This window comes from Somniosus microcephalus, chromosome 10 (assembly GCF_052327205.1).
Source record: "Somniosus microcephalus isolate GS21.2 chromosome 10, FLI_Smic_1.0, whole genome shotgun sequence".
NCBI classification, from domain to species: Eukaryota; Metazoa; Chordata; class Chondrichthyes; order Squaliformes; family Somniosidae; genus Somniosus; species Somniosus microcephalus.
In genome coordinates this window covers 106,993,668-107,021,430 of record NC_140996.1, presented here as the reverse complement: position 1 = coordinate 107,021,430, position 27,763 = coordinate 106,993,668, and the positions used below count along the sequence as shown (strand labels likewise).

At 43.2% G+C, this 27,763-nt stretch overlaps 1 protein-coding gene across 3 annotated transcripts in view; it reads left to right on the top strand.

Moving 5' to 3' along the window:
* Nucleotides 1–27,763, top strand: part of LOC147111608 (basic immunoglobulin-like variable motif-containing protein) — a 54,805-nt gene that overhangs the window by 3,710 nt on the left and 23,332 nt on the right. For 2 of the 3 annotated variants that reach the window (XM_085998675.1, XM_085998676.1), the window contains exons 2-5: nt 5,611–6,241; nt 18,228–18,357; nt 25,662–25,757; nt 27,443–27,547. In XM_085998675.1, coding sequence (XP_085854801.1) covers nt 5,746–6,241; nt 18,228–18,357; nt 25,662–25,757; nt 27,443–27,547 — 827 coding nt within the window. In that variant the 5' untranslated portion in view covers nt 5,611–5,745. The remainder of the gene's footprint in view (nt 1–5,610; nt 6,242–18,227; nt 18,358–25,661; nt 25,758–27,442; nt 27,548–27,763) is intronic. The other variant, XM_085998677.1, reaches the window with a different exon arrangement.

Here is a 27,763-nt window from a genome sequence, read left to right as displayed (position 1 = left end):
AGGCCGAGGTGGATCATCCACTCGGCACTTCTGGCTGAAGATAGTTGCAAATGCTTCAGCCTTGTCTTTTGCACTCACGTGCTGGGCTCCACCATCATTGAGGATGGGGATATTTTTGGAGCCTCCTCCTCCTGTTAACTGTTTAATTGTCCACCACCACTCACGACTGGATGTGGCAGGACTGCAGAGCTTTGATTTGATCCGATGGTTGTGAGATCGCTTAGCTTGTCTATCGCATGTTGCTTCTGTTGTTTGGCATGCAAGTAGTCCTGTGTTGTAGCCTCACCAGGTTGACACCTCATTTTTCGGTATGCCTGGTGCTGTTCCCGACTGGGTCTGCGACAGGTGGTGAGGGAACCAACAAGAGGGAAAAACCTACTTGATCTCGTCCTCACCAATCTACCTGTTGCAGATGCATCTGTCCATGAAGCATTGGTGGAAGTGACCACCGCACAGTCCTTGTGGAGACAAAGTCCCGTCTTCATGTTGATGATACCCTCCACCGTGTTGTGTGGCACTACCACCGTGCTAAATGGGACAGATTTCGAACAGATCTGGCAACTCAAAACTGGGCATCCATGAGGCGCTGTGGGCCATCAGCAGCTGCAGAATTGTATTCAACCACAATCTGTAACCTCATGGCCTGGCATATCCCTCACTCTACCATTACCATCAAGCCGGGAGATCAACCCTGGTTTAACAAAGAGTGCAGGAGAGCATGCGGGAACAGCACCAGGCATACCGAAAAATGAGGTGTCAACCTGGTGAGGCTACAACACAGGACTACTTGCATGCCAAACAACGGAAGCAACATGCGATAGACAGAGCTAAGCGATCTCACAACCATCGGATCAAATCAAAGCTCTGCAGTCCTGCCACATCCAGTCGTGAGTGGTGGTGGACAATTAAACAGTTAACAGGAGGAGGAGGAGGCTCCAAAAATATCCCCATCCTCAATGATGGTGGAGCCCAGCACGTGAGTGCAAAAGACAAGTCATTAGCAAAGTGATGGAAGGTGTCATCAACAGTGCTGTCAAGCGGCACTTACTCACCAGTAACCTGCTTATCGATGCTCAGTTTGGGTTCCGCCAGGACCACTTGGCTGCAGACCTCATTACAGCCTTGGTCCAAACATGGACAAAGGAGCTAAATTCCTGAGGTGAGGTGAGAGTGATTGCCCTTGACATCAAGGCAGCATTTGACTGAGTGTGGCATCAAGGAGCCCAAGTAAAATTAAAGTCCATGGGAATCGGGGGGAAAATGCTCCACTGGCTGGAGTCATACAGAATCACAGAAACCCCACAGTGCAGATAGAGGCCATTTCGGCCCATCGAGCCTGCACCGACACATATCCCATCCGATCCCCGTAACCCCTACACCAACACATATCCCACCCTATCCCTGTAACCCCACGTATTTAATCCCCCTAACACTAAGGGTCAATTTATCATAGCCAATCAACCTAACCCACACATCTTTGGACTGTGGGAGGAAACCGGAGCACCCGGAGAAAACCCACGCAAACACGGGGAGAATGTGCAAACTCCACACAGACAGTCGCCCGAGGCTGGATTCGAACCCGGGTCTCTGGCGCTGTGAGGCAACAGTGCTAGCCACTATGCCACCGTGCTACCTAGCACAAAGGAAGATGGTTGTGGTTGTTGGAGGCCAATCACCTCAGCCCTGGGATATTGCTGCAGGAGTTCCTCAGGTCAGTGTCGTAGGCCCAACCATCTTCAGCTGCTTCAACAATGACCTTCCCTCCATCATAAGGTCAGAAGTGGGGATGTTCGCTGATGATTGCACAGTGTTCAGTTCCATTCGCAACCCCTCAGATAATGAAGCAGTCCATGCTCACATGCAGCAAGAGCGGGACGACATTCAGGCTTGGGCTGATAAATGACAAGTAACATTCACGCCACACAAGTGCCAGGCAATGACTATCTCCAACAAGACAGAGTCTAAGCACGGCCCCTAGACATTCAACGCCATTACCATTGCCGAATCCCCCCACCATCAATTTCCTGGGGGGTCACCATTTACCAGAAACTTAACTGGAACAGCCACATAAATATTGTGGCTACAAAAGCAGATCAGAGGCTGGATATTCTGCAGCGAGTGTCTCCCCTCCTGACCCCCCAAAGCCTTTCTACAAGGCACAAGTCAGTGTGATGGAATACTCTCTACTTGCCTGGATGAGTGCAGCTCCAACAATGCTCAAGAAGCTCGACTCCATCCAGGACAAAGCAGCCCACTTGATTGGCACCCCATCTACCACCTTAAACATTCACTCCCTCCACCACCGGCGCACCGTGGTTGCGGTGTGTACCATCTACAAGATTCACTGCGGCAACTCACCAAGGCTTCTTCGGCAGCACCTCCCAAACCTGCGACCTCTACCACCAAGAAGGACAAGGGCAGCAGGGGCATGGGAACACCATCATCTCCATGTTCCCCTCCAAGTCACACACCAACCTGACTTGGAAATATATTGCTGTTCTTTCAGCGTTGCTGGGTCAAAATCCTGGAACTCTCTTGCAGCACTATGGGGGTACCTTCACCATACAGACTGCAGCAGTTCAAGAAGGCAAATCACCACTACCTTCTTGAGGGCAATTAGGGATGGGCAATAAATGCTGGTCTTGCCAGTGACGCCCACATCCCATGAACGAATAATAAAAAAAAAAATTATCAAGCAAAATTTGACACCGAGCCACATAACACAATATTAGGACAGGTGACCAAAAGCTTGGTCAAAGAGGTAAGTTTTAAAAAGTGTCTTAAAGGAGGAGAGAGATATCAAAAGGTGGCGAGGTTTAGGGAGGAAATTTCAGAGCTTAGGGCCGAGGCAGCTGAAGGCGTGTGTGCCAATGGTGGAACGATGAATATCAGGGATGCGCAAGAGGCCAGAATTGGAGGAGAGCAGAAATCTTGCAGGGATGTGGAGCTGGAGGAGGTTACAGAAATAGGGCGGGGCGAGGCTATGGAGAGATTTGAAAACAAGGATGAGAATTAAAAAAATTAGGCATTGCTGGACCGGGAACCAATGTAGGTCAGTGAGCACAGGAGTGATGGGTGAACAGGATTTGGTGCGAGTTAGGATACGGGCAGCAGAGCTCAAGTTTATGGAGGGTAGAAGATGGGAGGCTGGCCAGAAGAGCATTGGAATAGTCGAGTCTAAAGGTAACAATGGCATGGATGAGGGTTTCAGCAACAGATGAGCTGAAATGGGGTGGAGACCGGCGATGTTGGCAGAGGTAGAAGTCGGCGGTCACGGTGATGGAGAGGATATGGGGTCACAAGCTCAGCTCCTGGTCAGCTAGGATGCCACGGTCTGGTTCAGCCGCAGACAATGGCCAGAGGGAGGAATAGAGTTGGTGGCTAGGGAATGGAGTTTGTTGCAGGGGCTGAAGATGATAGCTTTGGTCTTCCTAATATTTAGTTGGAGGAAATTTCTGCTGATTCAGTACTGGATGTTGGACAAGCAGTCTGGCAATTTAGAGAACGTGGAGGGGTCGAGAGGTGACGTGAGGTAGAGCTGAGTGTTGTCAGCCTACTTCTGGAACCTGACGTCATGTTTTCTGATGATGCCACTGAGGGTCAACATGTAGGTGAGAAATAGGAGGGGCCCAATGATAGATCCTTGAGGAACTCCCGCGGTAACGAGGCAGGAGCAGGATGAGAGCCATTGCAGGTGATTCTCTGGCTACAACTGGGTCGATAAGAATGAAAACAGGCGAGGGCAGTCCCAATCAGCTGGACAACGGAGGAGAGGCGTTGGAGGAGGATGGTGTGGTTGACTGTGTCAAAGACTGCAAATGGGTCGAGAAGGATGAGGAGGGATAGTTTACCACGGTTACAGTCACATAAGATGTAATTTGTGACTTTGATAAGGGCGTTTCAGTACTGTGGCAGGGAGGAAACCTGTTTGGAGGGGTTCAAACATTGAGTTGCGGGTCTGAGAATAATGCAAAAGATGTCATATTAAAATTAAATTTAGCTGCTTCCAGACTAAAATTAGTAGGAAAATAGACGAGTCTGATTGCTGCTTTACAGGAGAAATGCTTCCAGAATCTAATCCTTGATTGCAGTCAATGTTCCCTGTAAATTATTTTTTGTGCGCAGGCCCTTTAACTCGCTGCATGGCCCATTCAAATTTTTGCGCATGTGCAGTTATTCCCTTTGAATAGCCGGTGAGTGGTCTGCGTGGGACCACCGGACCGCCGCGCGGTCGTGCAGCTTAGCAGGAATGTTGATTGCAGTTACTAAAAGTCAGGCTAAACCAGGTGGGAAAAGTCTAATTTTGGTAGATTAGTTATTGCAAACTAGAAGTGCTACAGTACTTTGTTGTTTCAAAATAATTTGAGATGGATGTATTTCTAGAGATTTCTGATGCTGGTTATCCTGGCTAAGAACCACTTTTTAATTTTACTCTGATACGATTTCAGACCAACAGTCTGACCCTTTAAAAATTTAATGGCCCGGATTTTGCGGTTGTAATGACGACGAAACTGTCAGCGTTCGCTGTCATTACTCCATGAAACTGACAGCAACTTCTGGCATCCCCACATGCGCAGTTAAACGCGGAAATCCAGAAGTTGCTGTCGATGATTTGTCACTCCTCCACATGGTGTGCTGTTGAAGTCTTCGCAGATTGGAATCTTAGAAATCACTTGGATTGACATGAAATGCAACTTTTTATGCTCTAATCTCGCTGTAAACCCCCTCCCCCCAAAAAAAAGTTCAGCCTTGCTGAATGAGGTGTAACTGGATTTTTAATGGCGTACTAAGTTTTAATTACTGCTGAACCACCTCTCGACCCCTGAAAAACGAATTTTATATTTGTGGAATGTCAAATTTTTCCATTATGATAATTCTATAGAGTTTTAAATTAATTTAAAAAAAAAAATTTAAGTTTGTTTATGATAATTCAGCTTCTACCTTAATCACGTGTGTATGTACCAATCTTTATTTTGCTCTCTGTCAAATGATTAAAAACTGAAGGATAATCAGTGCTTTTTACTTCCTGGTTTGCTGTCTGCGAATTCCTCAATGTAATTGGCTGCTTAGCCTGCTTCATGGCATCACTGTTGCTGGACGCCAGAGATCCCCTATAGATGGCACCAGAATGAAATGAATGTCGGGAAAGGTGAAATCCACGCTACATAGATCGCTAGATCTTTATGGGCAGCTTTCTTCGAGGTCAGCAGCGAGCGCAGTCACTTCACCACTGACCGCAAAATCCGGGCCATTAAATTTCTACTGTACCTTCCAGCACAATCAAAGGGGAGTAAATAATTGCTCCATCTCCAGAGGGTTGCTGTGTCTCAATTACCAGTTTAGATAATTCAGACATAAAATTATCCAAAGTCCATGTCAATCAAACATTGCTGTCGCTTTCTGTTGATTGGGACAGTATACAACTAGGTTCATAATCATGAGATATTAGTATACTATGTACATTTTAAAAATGAATGAATGGTAGAAATCTACATGTTCAGGTTAAAAATATTTCTGTTGTAGGTATACTATGAACATACTGTATACTGAAATATTTTTATTTGCTTTAATTTTAAGTTAATTATTATCCATTATGTTTTCTTCTTTTAGATTCCAATGGTGTTGAAGCATGAGTACCTTGAGATGAAATACAGGAATTGTAAAAACAAACATCTAGTTGATTACAGTTCTTTAAGGAAGGCCACTTCAGTCTACCAAAGACCAGACTCCTACTAGCACCATTCAATGCCCAACTCTATAGAAAATCAACCACCAAAGCCTACTGGAAACATAAAGAGTATCAATGTTATTGATAAGTTTGCTGCTGGTGACCCACCAGGAACTTCTAATTCAAATTTGTTCTCCTGTTATGGTACTCCATCATTCAGTCTAGGTTCCAGTGCAACAGGACATGGGCCATGGATGTTTCCTGTGGTCCGGGCTCGGGAAGTGTTTTACAACGTCTGTTCAGATTATGGTTTATTAAACAAGGCCACCATTATTGCAAGTACACCATGTACTTCCAGTGACCCTACTCCTGTGCAAGATGGAACTTCTTCAGTAGATTGTCCGGCACATAATTCTAGTTATGTAGACATTCAAATTGATCCTCCAGATGTAACCCTTAGAGGTAATGCAGAAATGGGTGCTATGCCTGTCAGCCATGCGAAACAGCTGCTTTCCTGGGAGATAGATACATCAGATTTTAATATAGTAACATCTAAATTGAAAAGTAGAACAGGTGAGAAAATCCCACAAAACAATAAATAACTAACTTACTGTGTAGAGATCAATTATTAACCCATGATAGCATACTGCATTGCAGCCATTTCTGAATTGGAAAGATTCTTTTTGAAAGTCTTTCTCATAAACTGAGGAATATCTGACTCATTACCTCCAATGCAGTATACTTTTTATTTTAATGTTATTGTTGATGTCATTCAATGATACTTCATGCATAATAATTCCCATATAGGGAACTTTTGTTTTTATTACACATGTTCCACGTGGGGGAGATTTGTGTTTATGATTATGTCCATCTGACCATAATTGCTAACTTGTCAACTGAATTTGAAAAGGAAGCACTGAGGGAAACCTTCTATATTTCACACTGCCCTTAGATGTTATATCACATTTTGACCAAATTCAAAGCAATCTCCTGTCCAGTTTTTTTATATATTTGAAAATTCAGTTACTGGATGTGTCCTCTTGGTAACTTTTTTTATTCATTCACTGGATGTGGGCGTTGCTAGCATGGCCACCATTTATTGCCCATTGCCCTTGAGAAGATAGTGGTGAGCCACCTTCTTGAACCGCTGCAGTCTGTCTACTCCCACAGTGCTGTTCTAGGATTTTAATTCAATGACGATGAAAGATGACTTGAAATTGGTTTTCCTTACACTATGTTTAATTTCTAAGTAGCAGAGATGATATTTTAATTGTGAATACATTTCAACTATTATTCCTTTCCTCAAAACTTTGTACTGATTTATTCAAGCTACCTGAGTGCCATAGCATCTTTTTCACTATAAATTATGAACCAATAGTGTTTTTTAAATTCCCTTTGCAAACCATACCCCCATGATCTCATTTTCATTTAAGTAATGGCACTGTTATTGTGGAGATACACAGGATGTGCAAGTCCTCGGATTACATTTTATTTTTAGAAACAAAGAAGTCATGGCAACTTAACCTGAATAATTGAACAGAGGTATAAGATGGCTGAGGACCATTTCATGATACTTAATTGGGGAAAGGAGTGATATAAAAGGCATAACTTCACTAAGCTTTAGTTCCCCTCTAACTGCTATAATTGAAATTCCAGTGATTCTGTTGACTGAGACCAGGCACTAAAGCCACTGTAAAAGGCCAGATTGTTAATGTGGGTTTAACTGAACAGTGAATTTATGAATTGTGTATACTGTAATATTAACATTTATCAATGCTAGAATGCAAGATAATCTATATTGCAATATAAATGCAAGTTCTTAAATTAATTCTTCTTAAAATTGATCATTTAAATACATTTTTAGGTGTTAAAAATCCAACATCTAAAGAACTAGATATTTGCCATTTCAACTGTCGCAGCATATTTATGTTACAAATAATTGTCACAATTCAAGCCCTCACCAGATATTTTTTCTCACACCCAACACAAAAGTTAGCTCTCTGTGAACCTAAATATGACCTAAACATGACCTAATGTGCCAGGTAATCTCGGGTAGTGAATGCTGTGTGAACAATAGACCTGTGTTATTATCACTGAATCTATAGGTAGGATTTTTACTACATACCCAGTAGTGAAAATACTGGATAAGATACTAGAGAGCACTGTTGCACATGGAACCACACTCCCTACAAGGAATCAGCAGAAAGAATAAATGTTGGACATCCCAACAAGTATATAAAAATTATGAATAAAACAGGACCCAAATAAGAGTGTACTGATGTATGGCCAGTGTGTTTTAAAAAACGTAAGAGTACAATGTCACTGAACATTAGAAGTTCAACATGCTGATGGTGTGATTTCATAGCAACAGTTTTCTAGCCACCGAGGTACCAAGACACAAACAAAGGCCAGGTGATTTTCCCACTGGGCAGAGGAGAAATTGGAAAAAAAATCATTCCACGTTGTTCTTGTGCATCTTTTAGCCACCAGTCACAAAATGGCATTGCAGGAGGGCTGATTAACAAGCTTCAAAGCTCCTCTTATTAAAGGCCAATCTGTAAAATGAATGGTGCAAAGGATGACCTGCATGGAGTTGTGATATGAAGTGGTCCAGTGTGAGACGTGTGTTAAATCTACTTTTATGATTGGAGGTTCAGAAAGTGTCAGGCTTTGGCTCCATATCAACTTGGCGGTATCTAGTGATAGTGGAGAGCAAGTCATACCTGATAACTGGTGAGACTAGTAGGAAATTTGTTTCCATTCCTAGCACTCGGTATCTTGAATAGAAATATTCCTTCTGGTTAGAACTCACCTGTGGTATAAATCAAGTAATGGCACAGCACTTCTTACCAAAGTGAATTTGAGTATTTGTAAGTATAGAGTAGCTCACAGTAATGTTTCAGAGGTGCGATGATTCATAAATTGGAAGAGTAAAGCTTGAGCGTTCAGTATCATCCAAATGCTGAGACTTATTACAGCCTTGTAATACAGTCCAGAATGTACCCCAGAAGTAGAAACTTAGCAACTAATAACTTTTTTTGGGGTTGGTGGGGAGGTTGAGGGTATTGTGTTGTGCCATGGATAGTTGACTCTCACTTGTCATATGATTAGGTTAAAAGTAGTACCAGAATTTATTTAATTGACCAATACAAAAGAATACCATAGCTTCTATAAAGTTGTTCTCAAAGAATATAAAATATTCAGTGTACTGATTACAAATAATTTCCATCCGGCTGTAGCATGTTGTATCGTGGTATTCCTATTTTCACAACTGAAACAATGATTTACATTTATATAACATTTCTCATGCAGACAACGATGTCTGTGCTTTACAAGAGGTGGACAGTGAGCAAGAGGGACGAATATATTAGGGGAAACAAAAACATGGTCAAAGAAGTGTTTTAAGGAAGCTTTTGAAAGCAGGGAGTGAGGTGGTGATGCTAGGAATTTGGGGAGTTCCAGAGAGTGGGGCATACTGGCTGAAAGAATGATGCTAATGGAGTGGAGCATTAATCATTTCCAACAATCACTGATCATTCTAAGTGGTTGGGATAAACATCCTTATGCAACTGTCAACCTGAAAATGAATGTATAAGGGATCTGGGTGTCCTTGTACACCAGTCACTGAAAGCAAACATGCAGGTGCAGCAAGCAGTTAGGAAGGCAAATGGTATGTTGGCCTTCATTGCAAGAGGATTTGAGTACAGGAGCAAGAATGTCTTACTACAGTTATACAGGGCCTTGGTGAGACCACACCTGGAGTACTGTGTGCAGTTTTGGTCTCCTTACCTAAGAAAGGATATACTTGCCATAGAAGGGAGTTGCAGCGAAGATTCACCAGACTGATTCCTGGGATGGCAGGACTGTCGTATGAGGAGAGATTGGGTCGACTAAGTCTGTTTTCACTAGAGTTTAGAATGAGAGGGGATCTCATTGAACCGTATAAAATCCTGACAGGGCTAGACAGACTGGATGCAGAGAGGATGTTTCCCCTGGCTGGGGGGTCTAGGACGAGGGGTCACAGTCTCGGGATACGGAGTAGGACATTTAAGACTGAGATGAGAAATTTCTTCACTCGGTGGTGAACCTGTGGAATTCTCTACCACAGAAGGCTGTGGAGGCCAAGTCACTGAATATATTTAAGAAGGAGATAGATAGATTTCTAGACACAAAAGGCATCAAGGGGTATGGGGAGAGAGCGGGAATATGGTATTGAGATAGAGGATCAGCCATGATCATATTGAATGGTGGAGCAGGCTCTAAGGGCTGAATGGCTTACTTCTGCTCCTATGCTTCTATGCAGTTTTTAATGTTAATATTCTTTGTTCCAATACTTCTTCAAACAGTTTGGGCTGACTTCCAGATGACAGGCTGTCAGAAGTAAAGGCCGCCTACTTCCACCTCCATAACATCGCCCATCTCCGCCCTTGCCTCAGCTCATCCGCTGCTGAAACCCTCATCCATGCCTTTATTACCTCTAGACTTGACTATTCCAATGCACTCCTGGCTGGCCTTGCACATTCCATCCTACATAAACTTGAGGTTATCCAAAACTTGGCTGCCCGTGTCCTAACTCGCACCAAGTCCCGTTTGCCCATCACCCCTGTGCTCGCTGACCTGCATTGGCTCCTGGTTAAGTAGCGCCTCGATTTCAAAATTCTCATCCTTGTTTTCAAATCCCTCCATGGCCTCCCCCCTTCCTATTGCTGTAATCTCCTTCAGCCCCACAACCCCAGAAATATCTGCGCTTCTCTAATTCTGCCCTCTTGAGCATCCCTGATTATAATCGCTCAACCATTGGTGGCCTTGCCTTCTGTTGTCTAGGCCCTAAGCTCTGGAATTCCCTGCCTAAACCTGTCTGCCTCGCTACCGCTTTCCTCCTTTAAGACGCTCCTTAAAGCACCCCTTCCCCTTCGCCCGGCACCTTCCCGTGCAAGCGCAGGAGATGCAATGCCTGCCCTTATACCTCCCCCCTTCCCACTGTCCAGGGCTCCAAACACCCCTTCCAGGTGAAACAGCAATTTACTTGGACTTCTTGCAATCTAGTATACTGTATTCGCTGCTCACGATCTGGCCTCTACATTGGGGAGACCAAACGCAGATTGGGTGACCGCTTTGCGGAACGCCTCCGTTCAGTCCGTAAGGGTGACCCCGAGCTTCCGGTCGCCTGTCACTTTAATTCACCGCCCCATTCCCACTCAGACCTCACCGTCCTCGGGCTCTTGCATTGTTCCACGGAAACCCAGCGTAAGCTCGAGGAACAGCACCTCATCTTCCGATTAGGCACTTTACAGCCTTCCGGACTCAATATCGAGTTCAACAATTTCAGATCATAGTCTCGGCCCCTATAACATTTTAATATATTTTTTATCCACACCTTTGTTTTATGCCCTTACCCCTTTTTTTCTCTCCCACATGGCAGCTGTCTCCCATTCTGCCAGCGCATTTCACACTGCATCCATTTAATAAACATCTAGAGCCGTCTTTTGTCTCTTTACTAGTCCTATCACCATCTCGTCTCGTCTTGTATACCTCTTAATGTCTCGTCACTTCTCTTTTTGTTCTTTTATCCCCATTTCCCAGCCCCCAAACTGGCCTTTTAACCTGTTTCATTTCCTGTGTTTTCTCTCAGTCCTGACGAAGGGTTTTGACCTGAAACGTTGACTCTATTTCTCTCTCCACGGATGTTGCCTGGCCTGCTGAGTTTTTCCAGCATTTTCTGTTGTTATTTCGGATTTCCAGCATCCGCAGTGTTTTGCTATTGCTCCTTAAAACCTACCTCTTTGACCAAGCTTTTGGTCATCTGCCCTAATTTATCCTTATGTGGATCGGTGTCAAATTTTTTGTCTTGTAATACTCTTGTGCAGCGCCTTGGGACGTTTTACTACATTAAAGGCACTATCTAAATACAAGCTGTTGTATGCAGCTATTCAGAGGTTCTGTAATCCTGTTTCACCGTGTAGAAGTGAGCACCTCTGTTTCAAGGATTAATATGTTGATGGTTAGTTAAGAGAAGTGCCTTTGTTTCAATATTTTGAGAAAAATAGTGTAGTTTGTAATTACTGTTGTTAATGCCGAGTACTGTACATTTCCCTGTTTTAAAGTTAAATTTGGCTGTTGGTTTATAGCATAAGCCTCTGTCCTCTGAAATCGAGGTGCTTACATAGCGGCATGTGATATATTACTGTAAGCTGGAGTATAGAGGCAAAGGCACTCTGTTGGCCCTCTAGGACTCACTATATTTACCTAGATATTGGGCAGATAAAGGCTTATAGGAGTGACCAGTGACACATATATCTAGCATAACAAATGAAAAAAATAACAACAATATCTGCAATGTCATTTCCTTTGTTTGTTCTATTGTCTATCAAATTACTCTCTTTACAATTTGCATTTCTTTTTCCATTATTGAAATAACCATTGCATAGTCCTCTAATGCTGTACTGCTGTATAGTACTTGTTAGAAATTTATGTAAATTTTTTTCAAGTGCATGAAAGAAAAGATGTAAAATGCCATGATGGTGCTGTCAGTTAGAGCATTGTTCTGTTTACTTCTCATAGGACAGCCCAGATTAATGTGATGATAAATTTTTATTTCTTTGCTGTAAGAATCCTAAGTAAAATTAGTTTTAGTCCATGTAAGCCCAGCTTTTAGTGACGTGGGTCCACTTCAAAAAAAACTATCCAGCATTCAACACTAATTTAATTAGCTTAAATTCATGAACTTCCTATGGCCGAGATAAAAGGCTGGCTGGTGTGCGAAATGGATATGTCACAGCTGTGCAGTAGCGGTGCGGATCTGAAATGAGAGTTGTAGTACATTATTAAAACAATAGACAAGTTTTACTCTAACTTAACCCATACTATTACTGAACCTGGCAGTGCTTAACATTGATGCTGGGCAGAAAAAAATTCCGTTCCAAATACGGACAGACTTCACCTTAATTAATCTTTTTAAAAAATAAAAAAAAAATGTTTTCCTGCAACTAGAAAACAAGTATTTACCTTGAACTCTGAAACGCTGAGCAATCCCATCAGTAAACATGTACTTTGCCTCACTCTGACCCCTAGTATGACACCCTTTAGGAATGTCTGAGCAAGTAGCGAATGTTTTTCATTTCCAGCATGGTCCATGAATGACGGTTGTAAGCCTCAATATCACAATATCTTTGAAATTTCCAGCGGTGTTGCTAAGAAGTACTTGAGCAACAGTCTGAAGGTAATGGGACAATTTTTAAGTGAAATAGCAGTTTTACATTGGTTAGCAACTGAACCTGAAAAAAGAAGTCGTAAAACAAAGACAGTAATCTTGTGTATAGAAACATAGAAGATAGGAGCAGGAGTAGGCCCCTCGAGCCTGCTCCGCCATTTAATGAGATCATGGCTGATCATCCAAATTCAGTACCCGGTCCCTGCCTTCTCCCCATATCCCTTGATGCCTTTAGCCTTAAGAAATATATCTAACTCCTTCTTGAATATATTTAATGAATTGGCCTCTACTGCCTTTTGTGGTAGAGAATTCCACAGGTTCACCACTCTCTGGGTGAAGAAATTCCTCCTCATCTCTGTCCTAAATGGCTTACCCCTTATCTTTAGACTGTGACCCCTGGTTCTGGATTCCCCTGCCATCGGGAACATCCTTCCTGCATCTAGTCTGTCTAGTCCTGTTAGAATTTTATAAGTTTCAATGAGATCCCCTCTCATTCTTCTAAACTCCAGCGAATATTAGCCCAATCGACCCAATCTCTCCTCATACGTCATTCCTGCCATCCTAGGTATCAGTCTGGTGAATCTTCGCTGCACTCCCTCCATGGCAAGAACATCCTTCCTCAGATAAGGCGACCAAAACTGCACACAATACTCAAGGTGTGGTCTCACCAAGGCCCTGTACAACTGCAGCAAGACATCCTTGCTCCTATACTCGAATCCTCTCGTTATGAAGGCCAACATACCATTTGCCGCCTTAACCGCCTGCTGCACCTGCATGCTTACCTTCAGCGACTGGTGCACAAGGACACCCAGGTCTCGTTGGACTTCCCCTTCACCCAATCTATTGCCGTTCAGATAATCTGCCTTCCTGTTTTTGCCACCAAAGTGGATAACCTCGCATTTATCCACATTGTGCAGATGCATGACAGATGCAGTATAATCACCCAGCCTGTCCAAATCATACTGGATTTTTTCGGCATCCTCCCAGCACACACGCCCACCCAGCTTTGTGTCATCTGCAAACTTGGAGATATTACATCTAGTTCCCTCATCTAGATCATTAATATATATTGTGAATAGCTGCGGTACCCCACTAGTCACTGCCTGCCACTCGGAAAAAGACCCGTTTATTCCAACTCTTTGCATTCTGTCTGCCAACCAGTTCTCTATCCAAGTCAGTACCTTACCCCCCAGTCCCATGTGCTTTAACTTTACACGCTAATCTCGTAAGCGGGACCTTCTCGAAAGCCTTCTAAAAGTCCAAATACACCACATCCACTGGTTCTCTCTTATCTATTCTACCAGTTACATCGTCAAAAAATTCCAGTCGATTAGTCAAGCACGATTTACCTTTTGTAAATCCATGTTGACTTTGTCAGATCCTGTCACTGTTTTTCAAGTGCTGTGCTATTACATCTTTTATAATGGACTCTAGCATTTTCCCCACTACCGATGTCAGGCTTACAGGTCTATAATTCCCCGTTTTCTCTCTACCACCTTTTTTAAATAGTGGGGTTACATTAGCTATCCTCCAATCCATGGGAACTGTTCCAGAGTCTATAGAATTTTGGAAGATGACCAGCAATGCATCTACTATTTCTAGGGCCACTTCCTTAAGTACCCTAGGATGTAGATTATCGGGCCCTGGGGATTTATTGGCCTTCAATCCCGTCAATTTCCCTAACACCATTTCCCTACAAATACTGATTTTCATTCAGTTCCTCCCTCTCATTAGACCCTATGTTCCCCGACATCTCTGGGAGGTTATTTGTGTCCTCCTTTGTGAAGACAGAACCAAAGTATGTATTTAATTGGTCAGCCATTTCTTTATTCCACATTATAAATTCCCCTGATTCTGACTGCAAGGGACCTATGCTTGACTTCACTAATCTTTTTCTCTTCACATATAAGTCAGTTTTTATGTTTCCTGAAAGCTTACTCTCGTACTCTATTTTCCCCCTCTTAATTAATCCTTTTGTCCTCCTTTGCTGAATCCTAAACTGCTTCCAATCCTCAGGTTTGCTGCTATTTCTGGCCAATTTATATGTCCTCTCCTTGGATCTTATGCTATCCCTAATTTCCCTTGTTAGCCATGGTTTCTCATTACATAATACCCAGTCTAAGATGGCCTGATCTCTAGTTGGTTCCTCGACATATTGGTCCAGGAAACCATCCCGTATACACTCTAGGAATTCCTCCTCCACAGTACTGTTACTAATTTGCTTAGTCCAATCTATATGTAGATTAAATTCACCCATGATAACTGCTGTGCTCTTATTGCACGCATCTCTAATTTCCTGTTTAATGCCATCCCCAACCTCCGCATTACTGTTTGGGGATCTGTATACAACTCCCACTAACGTTTTCTGCCCCATGGTATTTCTCAGCTCTACCCATACAGCTTCCACATCAGAGCTAATATCCTTCCTTACTATTGTGTTAATCTCTTTAACCAGCAATGCTACCCCGCCTCCTTTTCCTTTTTGCCTGTCCTTCCTGAATATTGAATACCCCTGGATGTTGAATTCCCAGCCTTGGTCACCCTGGAGCCATGTCTCCGTAATCCCAATTATATCATCCGTTTACATCTATTTGCACAGCGAATTCATCCACCTTATTATGAATGCTCCTCGCATTACACAAAGCCTTCAGGCTTGTTTTTTTAACACTCTTAGTCCTTTTAGAATTATTATTTACTGTGGCCCTGTTTGATTTACACACTTGATTTCTCTGCCTTCCACTTTTGCTTTTCTCCTTCCTGTCTTTTGCTTCTATCCTTGCTTCCCTTTCCTTGTCTCCCTGCAAATGTTCCCAACCCCCTGCCATTTTAGTTTAAACCCTCCCCAACAGCACTGGCAAACACTCCCCCTAGGACATCGGTCCCGGTCCTGCCCAGGTGCAAACCGTCCGGTTTGTACTGGTCCCACCTCCCCCAGAACCGGTTCCAATGTCCCAGGAATTTGAATCCCTCCCCCTTGCACCATTCCTCTAGCCATGTATTCATCTGAAATATCCTTCTATTTCTACTCTGACTAGCACGTGGCACTGGTAGCAATCCTGAGATCACTACCTTTGAGGTCCTATTTTTTAATTTACCTCCTAACTCCCTATATTCAGTTTTTAGGACCTCATCCCATTTTTAACCTATATCGTTGATGCCTATATGCACCACGACAACTAGCTGTTCACCCTCCCCCCTCCAGAATGGCTTGCAGCCGCTCTGAGACATCCTTGACCCTTGCACCAGGGAGGCAACATACCATCCTGGAGTCTCGTTTGCGGCCGCAGATACGCCCATCTATTCCCCTTACAATAGAATCCTCTATCACGATAGCTCTCCCGCTCTTTTTCCTCCCGTCCTGTGCAGCAGAACCACCCATGGCCAGGAAGTTGGCTACTGCTGCCTTCCCCCGATAAGCCATCTCCCCCAACAGTATCCAAAGCGGTATATCTGTTTGAGAGGGGGATGGCCATAGGGGACCCCTGCACTACCTGCCTGCACCTACTACTCTGCCTGGCGGTCACCCATTCCCTTCCTGCCTGTGTAGCCTTTACCTGCGGTGTGACCAACTTCCTAAACGTGCTGTCCATGATGTCCTCGGCATCGCAAATGCTCCAGTATGTATTCATTTGCATCTCCAGCGCCGCAATGCAGTCTGCCAGTAGCTGCAGCTAGATACACTTCCTGCACACATGGTCGTCAGGGACACAGGAAGTGTCCCTGATTTCCCATATAGTGCAGGAGGAGCATACCACGGGGCCGAGCTATGCTGCCATGACTTACCCTTTAATTCAAATTAAATTAAATCAAATCAATACCACTAATTACACTACAATTAAATGATATACTCAAGGGCCCTTTTTTACTAGCACTCCCCGCTACACAACAGAGACACTAGAAACTATAAACCACAAAAATTAAGTTTGGAAAAAAGCGAGAGAGAAATACTCACCAACCAATCACTTACCTGCTTTCCGGTGATGTCACACTTCGATTACTTTTTCCTTCTCTCCCCGCTCCTTAAATCCTAGGCCTCTGCGCTCAGTCTCCACCCAGGTATAATTTCAACCCCAATATTAAAATAGATTTCCTCAAATTTACAATTGCTCCCACATGTGCTGTCTAAACTTTTTTTCATTCTCAAACTAAGCCTAGTTCTAGTTTGCAGCCTTAACCATTAATTAAACCCATGTATGTTTCATATTGGGGCTTTATGGATCTTGATGGTGCTGTTTGTGAATAATTATCTTTATCTTTGCATCAGTAGGTATTCGTTCTTCTGTACTGTCTATGTGCCACTTTTCCTATTCTCTCTTCACTCTTGCATGCTGTCTCATGCATCCTCACAAGTATATTGCATGAACTTTGTTGATTGTAGAAACTGCTGCAATGAGATTTGAAAGACATTAAGACAAGAATTAGTAGGGGGAAATGAGAGAGCAGATGCAATAGTTGTATAATCTGTTGAAGCCTTAATGTGTAATGCCATGAAATGGTAGAAAGTGAATTTACACCATTGAATTCCCAGTCCAGCACATGTTGCTGTGGGGAAATACTGCAAGAACGCCCATTTCATTCCCATGGGAAAGAAGGGTCACCTACCTACTCACTCTGGGCTATGGTTGGCTTGCCACCTGGGAAACTAGGGTAAAGAGATATAAAATAAAGACAACTAATATCCTAAAATTTAATAAGCCAAAAATAATAAACATAATTGTTAAATAGATGGAAAATTCAACCATTTGACGCAACTCAGAAATATCTTAATTCTGTTCTGTATTATAACTACAGAACAGAGCTTCTTAGCACAAGTAAGATCTTATTTGTGAGTTTTAATTAGTTTTGTAGAAACTATAATTTGACTGGTTTCAGAAATTCCAGTTTGGTTTGGTATTCTCAATAATAGATGTTTTTTGCCTGCTAGTTGCCATATATTCCATTGCATTTTAGCGAGCGTTACTTTCCAAAAAAAAAAAAAAAAAAAAAAAAAAAAAAGTTTCTAATCACAAAACTCCTGATGGATATATTTTATCAGCAATATTAATCAACTGAATACAAATGCTGTATAAGGTTGGAAGTGACGTATCGGCTCACTTATCATTGTAAAATTTAATTGTTCTAAAAGACCAATTTGTAAGATAAGATTACATTTTTTAAAGTTAGTATCTGGTTTGTCAGACCTTTTATCCTATGCATTTTTTTAAATCTTGCTTCCCATCACAATCCCTGCTCAGTCTGCTGTTGAATGCACAGAAGACTAAAGCTTTGAAGACTTGGGTAGTCTAAACCTATATATATTTCACCCCAGTGGATTTGTTACAGCCATGAAAAAGAGCTTTTTATTTGCAGGTAGCTTGAAGAAACAAAATACAAAAAAGATGAAACCGTTGGAGAAACACAAGAAAAAAAACAATGATTCCTCGCCATATACAGTTCTGGAAGAAATGAAACAGCGTAAGGTTTTGGATCTTCGAAGGTGGTCAGTATTTTTATCCATTTTACTGTTAATTTGTTTTTAATGAACCTGTAGTAACCATAATTTGAATTGTAACTGGAGCATTGCATGCTTGGGTAATAATGAAATGTAAAGCTTATCTGCATATGTAACCAAAGTTCCTGCAGTCTTGGGACAATTTACTACATTAAAGGCACTATATAAATGCAAGTTGTTGTAAAAAAAAAGCTTATAAAATGTCAAAGAAGAACAGTTCGTTTCCAATTTTATGTTAGTTTGTAATAATATCTTCTGTATTGGCTCTTTAAAACTGCAGTAGTATTATTCTTAGGCAGTCCCTCGGAACCGAGGATGACATTAAAAATGAGTTCTCAGGTGCCTGATGAGTCCAATGCGGGACCTACAGTCTCTGTCACAGGTGGGGCAGACGGTGGTTGAAGGGGCGGGTGGGTGGGTGGGGTGCTTGGGTTGACTTGCGCTGCCTGCGCATGGCTTCCGCTTGCTCCTGGCGAAGAGACTCGAGGTGTTCGGCGTCTTCCCGGATGCTTCTCCTCCGCTTTGTGCGGTGTTGGGCCAGGGATTCCCAGGTGTCGGTTGGGATGTTACACTTTTTCAAGGAAGCTTTGAGGGTGTCCTTGAAGCGTTTCCTCTGCCCACCTGGGGCCCTCTTGCCGTGCCGGAGCTCTGAGTAGAGTGCTTGTTTTGGGAGTCTTGTATCGGGCATGCGGATAATGTAACAAGTCCATCGGAGCTGATTGAGCGTGGTCAAAGCTTTGATGCTGGGGATGTTGGCCTGAGCGAGAACACTGATGTTGGTGTGCCTATTCTGCGAATGGATTTGCAGGATCTTGCGGAGGCAGCGTTGGTGGTACCTCTCCAGTGCTTTGAGGTGCCTGCTGTACCTGGTCCATGTCTCTGAGGTATACAGCAGGGTGGGTATCACTGCTGCTCTGTAGACCATGAGCTTAGTGGCGGGTTTGAGGTCCTGGTCTTCAAACACACTCTCTTCCTCAGGTGACCGAAGGCTGCACTGGCACACTGAAGGCGGATTTGGACTTTGTCGTCGACGTCTGCCCTTGTTGACAGTATTATACATCAAAACTGTCATCAGTTTTAGGAAATATGCTGTAGTTTCTCATTTTCATCATGTCTCTAGGATAACAGCATTTTTTCTGATCTTATTTTAAAATAAAGTAATTACAGAGAGCACTGTATACATTGCATTGTATTTATGGAAATTTAGTTTGTGCATTTGTGACTGTTATGATAGCTTAGTGCAATCTATCATCATGCTTGTCTCTGCAGGCCCTATTTACTCTCTGATTTTTGTTACAGATACAGAGAAATAAATTGCTTTTATATAGTACTTTATTGCATCCTCAGGCTATGTCAAAGTGCTTCATAGGCAATTAATTGATTTTTGAAGTGTAGTTAATGTTATGTAGGGAAATGCCGCAGCCACTTTGTACACAAGATCCCGCAAATAGCAAATAAGATAAATGACCAGTTAATCTGTTTTTTGGTGGTATTGGCGGAGGGTCAATGTTGGTAAGAGCACTGCAAGAACACCCTGCTCTTCGAACAGTGTCACTTTAACAGGCAGGCAGGGTATGGATTAAATGTCTAATCCAAAATATGGCCCATGTAGCACTTCTTCACTACTACACTGAAGTGCCAGCCTAGGTTATGTGCTTAAGTTCTGGAGTGGGCTTTGAATCCACAACTTTCTGACTAGGGTGAGAGTGTGCTAAACTGACGCAAAGTCATTTGAAATAAAGTGGCATTTTTAGTTAACAGTTTTTTCTCTTTACTTTGTTTCTCCTGTAGGTTTGTTCTCTTCTATTTTTCAGTCCTATTTTCATATTAGATTGTGGGCAAAGCTTAGATTTTAATGCTGCTTCTGTAACTGCTACAGCGTCCAAAATCCGGTGTTCCACAATCCGGAATATTCTGGCATCCAGACTCCTGGACGATTGGTGGCAGGGTCGTCCGGAATCCGTAAAACATTCCGGAATCCGGAACTCTGGATTTTGGACGCTCAACCTGTACTTCAAAAAGCCATTAACTTTTGTTGTCTTTTTTTGAAAAATGCGAGTGATGCAATAAAACTTTAGTGTTGTGTTTTATCCTCCTTAATCTGCACAGCTCCACTAAGTGTTTCCGCCAGGCTGCGACCACGGCACCACCCCGCCCTGGTGGCCTAGTGTGGGCCATCGGATGCTCTGCAGAGCTCGCAGCGTCCCTCCCCTTTAACAGAAGGGGAGGGGCAGAGAAACGCGTCAGCACTACGTGGAGCGGCCCAGGCATTTCCGGACTCGGAATGTGTTTCTGATGTCTGAAGTCGGGAAACGCCCGAGCCCAGGTTGCAATATTTCCGTACTTCGGACATCAGAAACACGTTCCGAAGTCCGGAAAAAACACGAAAACCGGCTCGGCCTCGGTCCCGAGGTTGCCGGATTCAGGACGCTCAACCTGTACTGTTTTTTTTCCTGCTGCATTTTGCCACTCTTTACATGAGCGTCTTTCATTGTGCCTTGCAACAGCAGAGCTAGAACTGGAATTGTGAGCAGTGCAAATGAAATGAATAATCCTATCATTTTTAACCCTGTTCTTATGTCAAATTGTACTTGTTACTAATCACTTTTATGGCCAATTTTGTTCTCCTGAAGGCACTTGTCTCCTTTACTGTGGTATAGTTCCACTGGTTCCAGGCACCTTCCGATACCTTATCCAATTGGCCATTACTAATGTATAAGCCTTGAGGATGAGTGTCAGCAGGTTATTCAACCAAAGAAATGATCGTAGCTCTGCTCATTTTTGTTCTCACCTGATAGTCACACATGCGTACTTCCAGGAAAGCCCCCATAGAGGAGTCACGACTGGGAGCTAATTTTCATTTTTGTTTTTGTTTCTCCTTCCTGACCCAAAGCCGTTAAGACTGTAGTGTCTCTACCAATACCCAGGTTAAGATCAGCTTGAAACAGGAGATCAGCTGAGTATCAATGTTGAAGAATCTGACAATACGCCGCGTGTACCTTACTTCACAGGCAACCCTTTCTTGCTCTTGCTGTTCCTCCTTTACCAAGTACAATGGCCCGGTCGGCGTTGCACTTAAACTTGCCCATAGATTGAAGAATCCTTACTGAGACACGCAGAGTCTGAACCAGGAAGTGTAAGTTAGGATAGTTAATGCTATGCCAAATCATTTACAGAAAGCGAAATAAAGAGAGGGAAAGAAAGATGGCGTTAAGAGAGAGAGATAAAAGAGACACAGATAAAAAGTAAATGTTATTTAAATCTCCAACAATAATTAAAATCTGAAGGAATGAGACTCTACACTTGTAAAAGTTAATTTTAAGTGCCAGAGAGGTTGTTTGTAAGTAATTAAGACTTATCACGCCTTTAAAAATTCACACAGACTGCATTGGACAAGTCCTAACTTTTTCTGCTGTGTTTAGTGGGTATCTATCATGCAAGCACCCCAACTTCATGCTGTCCCATGTATTGCAATCCCGAGTCTCTTGGTGAAGTACCGGTGTAGCGATGCTTCTGGAGAAGTAGGGTGACTTAGACAGCAACTTCCTGATTTCCACGTTTAACTGCGCATGTCCAATCGCTGGAGGATTCTGTCGGATTTATACTTTAATAATGGTGAGGGCTGATAGCGTCACCGTTATTTTTACCGCAAAATCTCACCATTGTTGACGGTCCCCATGGTGCAGCTAAACCTAGAAAGTGAATAGAAAATTTGATACAACTGGTCTCAAAAGTCTGAGGGAGTACTGCATTGTCCGAGGTGCCATCTTTTGGAGGAGATGTTAAACTGAGGCCCCGCCTGCTTGCTATGGTGCGTGTAAAAGATCCCACTGCACATTTCAAAGAAGAACAAGGAGTTTTCCTGGTGTCGCGGTCAATATTTGTCCCTCAACCAACACCACCAAAAAGAGATAACACTGGTCTTTCCTCTCACTGCTATTTGTGGGACCCTGCTGGGCACAAATTGACTGTCATGTATGCCTAGAGTGACCTCATTTCAAAAGTAATTCATTGATTGTAAAGTGTGTTGGGAAGTCCTGAGGATGTGAAAGTCACTTTCTTTAAATTTCTGTCCTAAATTAAATATGGGCACTTCTCTATTAAGTGCCCAATCTACCAGTTTAGTTGGTGCTCTGCACAAAATGGGTGCATTTGTGCTGACACTTTAAGTTGTTTTAACAGCAATTTTGCTAGTGTCGGAACGGGTAGAACCCACACACCAGATAATTGGCACTGGTGTAAAGCTTGATATCAAAAGCAGTTACTAGGCTTGTTTTCTTAAATCATGACCATGAATTTTTTGGGAGTGGTTTTGTGCTATTTTTTCCATTTTGCATCAGACATCCTTCTGACTTCTTTTCAGGGAGACTGGCAATTTGTGGCAAGTTATAAGCATGTTTGTACTGTGAAGCAATGCTTATTTGGAACTCGGTTGAGTCAACCCAAACTGCTTGCTTAAAAATGGCAGGGAGCGAGAAGATTTTTGTTTTCCTCAGTCTGGGCTGGTTTCAAACCCCAGTCCCAGAGGTGAAAAAATAGTGACCTAGAGATTCAAGTAGGCCGGAATCCTGCCAGCAACAGCGCCAGCCAGCCAAGGCTAACGGCCGCCTGCAGAAAGAGCGCAGGCAGCACCGGTATTTTGGTGCTGCCTGCTAATTTACATCAGCGGAGCAGAGAATCTGTGGTGCAACTCGCTCGTTCTGGTGCTAACCTCAGCAGGAGGCCGAAGGTTGCGTCGGAAGGCTCAGTGCAGCGTTCTCGGGTAATGTGCTGTGTCGGATCATTTGGTGACAGCTCCTGGGTTTTGCTGCCGAGTCCACTAATGGCCCTTGTAGGGTTGGAACATTGTGCGTTGTGACAGACGACGAGGCATTTGTTTACCCTCTACCTTCTTACTTGTGCGGACATTTGTCTGGGTGTTGCGTGGGGTCCCCAAATGGCTGCCAGACTACCTGGTACTCCCACCTTCGCTGGCTGCCATAGCTACACAGAACTCTGACCCAGATGGTTGCTGTGTGGAGGTTTGTGCTCCACCATGGTGCTGGAGGGGAATGGGGATGCTCCGTCTTGCAGCTAGCAGTGACAGTGCACTAGCCTGCAGATCGCACAGGGGATTCACTCCCTGGTGAGTGGCTCTTGAAGCGCAGGCTCAGATCTGGAGGGACTCCTGGAAAGACCACATAAAGACTGAGGAGTGGCAAACTCCCAAATGGATGAGCGGGCATCAATTCAGTGTTGGACGCCGATTGATGTCATGCTCCAACTAATTAAAATACTTCCCACGAGCACAGGCAATGGCAACGCTGCCGACCTACCAAGAATGGCAGCCGCCGTGGGACCTGCTGATAGTGAGCGGAAGTTAGGTGGCCACCATTTTTTGCCCAAAACGGGCCTTAACGGCTAGTGCTAACACTTCCAATTTCTAGACCAGTGTGCTCATCAGGTTCTTAACACTGAATGTAGTTGGATATTGAAAGGTAAAGGGTTGTGATTTAGTAATTGCAAGTTTATGGAATGATGTATGGTTGATTACAATCAATGGAACAAGATAAGCCAGTTTTGTAAACTATGCCTATAGTATACAACAACAGCAACTTGCCTTTAATGTAGAAAATCGTCCCAAGGCATTTCATTGAGGCAAAACGAAAACTATACCGAGCCAAAAAAGGCAAGATTAAGAGGTGTGACCAAACTTGGTCAAAGTGGTAGATTTTATGGAGGAGAGCGGTGTCGGGGTTTACGGAGGAACTTCCAGTGAGTAGGACCGAGGTGGCTGAAGGCACGGCTGCCAATGGTAGGGTGGGGATAGGAGGCCAGAGTTAGAGGAATGGAAAGTTGAGCGATGGGGTTGTAGGTAGGTTGTGTAAACAGAATACCCTGTGGATATATGAGTGTACTAGTAAAGATTTCGATTTGCATTGCTCCTCTTAACTCCCTCAATACTTTATCTCAGTACTGTGATTATTAAAGTCGCCCACTCATGAAACATTTATACATATTGCCCTCTTTATACCTCATACATGAACTTTTTATTAAGTTTGTATACAAAGAATACCTGAATTTGCTGAAGAGTACGCCGCCGACGTCGCAAGGACATCCGCACCTACCTCGTGCGATCCTCCCTGCGAGAACTTCCTTTCAAATGCGGTAGAGATCCGCACAGCGTACTCCCCCATGGAGCCCAGGAGCATGGCGTTGTGCGTATGCGAACCTGGGATCACGTGGGGTGGTGGTTCTTTTACTTCCTAACTCTTAGCCAATTGCCAATCCAGTATTCCCAAAGTGAAGTTCTGGGTAAACTCCACAGGAATACCGGGGACCTTTCTTTGTCTCTCCTTTATACAGATATACGTGACTCTGAAAAACATTCTATCGTTCTCTCATAACAACAAACATTTATTACAAACCTTTTAAAACAAAGTATTGTAAAACTTTCATTGTTATAATGAGAAGTTTGTAATAGCAAAAATTGGCCCAATCGGTGCAGACCACTCATCATCATAAACTATTATTACAAACTATTTGTTGCGTAAAAATTAATTGTCACAAATTATACATTGTAAAAAAAAATCTAACACTAAAAGGCTGCCATTATAATAAATTCTGTAACTACAATCTTCTCATGGTAACAATGTTATTGTAAATCTCTCATATTAAAGCAAAGTATGTTTATTCAAATTTCACAAACATCAGTTGTTACAAACTTCTTGCAACACACACTAGCAATACAAGTCTCTCATTACTTTATACTCCGATTATTAACTTCTCATTTGGTTACAAACCACTCATAATGCTTTCTTCAGTGTGCTTACAAACACTTCATTATGATAACCTCTTAAAACACATCTCCCATTATAGCATTGCCTTGTTACAGATCATTTTGTTATTACAATTTTCTCATCCGATCTGCTTATGCTGTGCAACAGGCTTCCTGCGCCTGTTTGCACAAGACTTAAACATTTTCAGCGTAATTACCTCGCAGTAGGTGGGAAATTAGCCAAATTTTTCGCCAGCACATTAATTTGTATGAGGAGGTGAAAGACACAGCGAAGCCTATGTGTAGTCGAAACTCGACAGGTCGCGAGTTCGGGAAATCCTGAACATGCAGTCAGTGTCAAAGGCGATATGACGACGTACTCTGACAGTACGCCGTCATACCAACCGCAAATTCAAGGCCATTATTTCCCAATCACATCTTTTAATATTAGTATCTTATGGATAGTGATAATAATACATATACAAGAATATTGAGACATTAATTCTTAAATCTTTTCTCTCTTGTCCTATTCCAGGTATTGCATCAGTCGTCCACAGTACAAGACGTCATGTGGAATTTCATCTTTAGTTTCATGCTGGAACTATTTGTTTAGTACCTGTGGAACAGGAAGGTATGGCTACTCTTTTTCCAAAATGTATCAATATCTTTGTTCTCTTAAATTTGAAACAGCCATTCTATTTGTTTTATGTACAGCATTCAGTGACTGGCAATTTCTATCATAGTGTCTTATTCTAGTATTGTAACAAATACTGTAGTAATACTTTCTTGCGTGGTAGAATGAATATTCTACTTTTGATATTCTACTTTACCTGATGTATTTTAAAGAAATCAAATCAAATCAACTTTTATTGTCATTGTTAGTGCACAAGTGCAGTACAATGAAATGTAGGCTTGCGGCTCCCGAGAGTGTACATTTAGATTAAGACATTTAAACATTCAACATACATTTGGCTTGTAATACATTAACATAAACATTACCATAATAAAGTGCATTGGCAGATGTGCAGGCTTTAGAGTTTATTTGTGGAGTTCAGTAGGATGACAGCCCTGGGAAAGAAGCTGTTCCTAAATCTGGTCGTACGGGTGCGAATGCATCTGTAGCGTCTCCCAGATGGCAGGAGGGCGAACAGACTGTGGCTGGGGTGGGTAGGGTCTTTGATGATAGACCGTGACCTCCGTAAGCAGCGTTTCTGGTATATGTGCTCTATGGTCGGTAGCCGGGTGCCGGTAATGCGTTGGGCAGTTTTGACGACCCGCTGCAGGACTTTCCGGTCATAGTAGCCACAGCTGCCATACCATACTGTGATACAGTTTGTCAGGATGCTCTCTATTGTGCAGCGGTAAAAGTTAGAGAGGATCAGGGGTGACAGGTTACATCCCTTCAGCCTCCTTAGGAAATATAGGCGCTGCTGGGCCTTCTTCACCAGAGAGGAGGTATTGAGGGACCAGGAGAGGTCTTCCGTGATGTGGACTCCGAGGAACTTAAAGCTGTCCACCCTTTCCACCACAGCCCCATTGATGTGGGTGGGGGTTTGACTTCCGCCTTTAGACTTCCTGAAGTCCACAATGATTTCTTTGGTTTTCTTGATGTTAAGGGCCAGGTTGTTATCGGCGCACCACTTCACGAGATGCTGGACCTCCTCCCTGTAGGCTGACTCATCGTTGTTGGTGATCTGGCCTACTACCATGGTATCATCCGCAAACTTGATGATGGTGTTGGAACCATGAACAGCCACACAGTCGTGGGTGAAGAGGGAGTAGAGGAGGGGGCTCAGCACACATCCTTGTGGGGCCCCCGTGTTCAGGGTCGGGGGGGGGGGGGGAGGTGTGGTTACCTAATTTGACAGACTGGGGTCTGTTTGTTAGGAAGTCCAGGATCCAGTTGCAGAGGGAAGTGTTCAGGCCAAGAGTTTGGAGTTTGGTGGCCAGCTTGTTGGGGACGATAGTGTTGAATGCTGAGCTGTAGTCTATGAACAGCATTCTGATGTAGGTCTCTTTACCATCTAAGTGATTCAGTGCCGAGTGTAGAGCAGTTGTGATTGCATCCTCCGTTGATCTGTTTGCACGATAGGCAAACTGGTGTTGGTCAAGAGAGGCGGGAACACTGGCTTTGAGAATAGACCAAGCCAATATCCCGCAGCATACTTACTTCCTGTCGCTATATTAAATAGAAATAAAGTCTATTTATTGCTGGATTAAAAACGTCATGTTCCAAAAGGATAGGCAATTGTGATCGCTAAAACAAGCTGTTGCTGTTTAAGATAATGTAAAGATTTATTGTGATGTTTTCCACAGTCTTCCACCAATTACCCAGGAGGAAGCTTTACATATCTTGGGTTTCAACCAGCCCTATGAAGACATCAGATTTGGGCCCTTTACGGGAAATGCAACACTAATGAGGTGAGCCATAGAAAGTGGATCAGAATTATTACGTTAGCATTGTAGCAAAAAAATGCCTTGCACTACAGGACAAACATTTTTCACTATACCTTTTTACTGGTTCTGCTCCCTCCCATCTGCCATACCACAGCTCTTTGTTTATAGCACTTCCAGTTTTGTTTCTTGCAAGGTGATCCAGCTGTCATGCTGCATAATACTTGGCAGTACATCTATGAA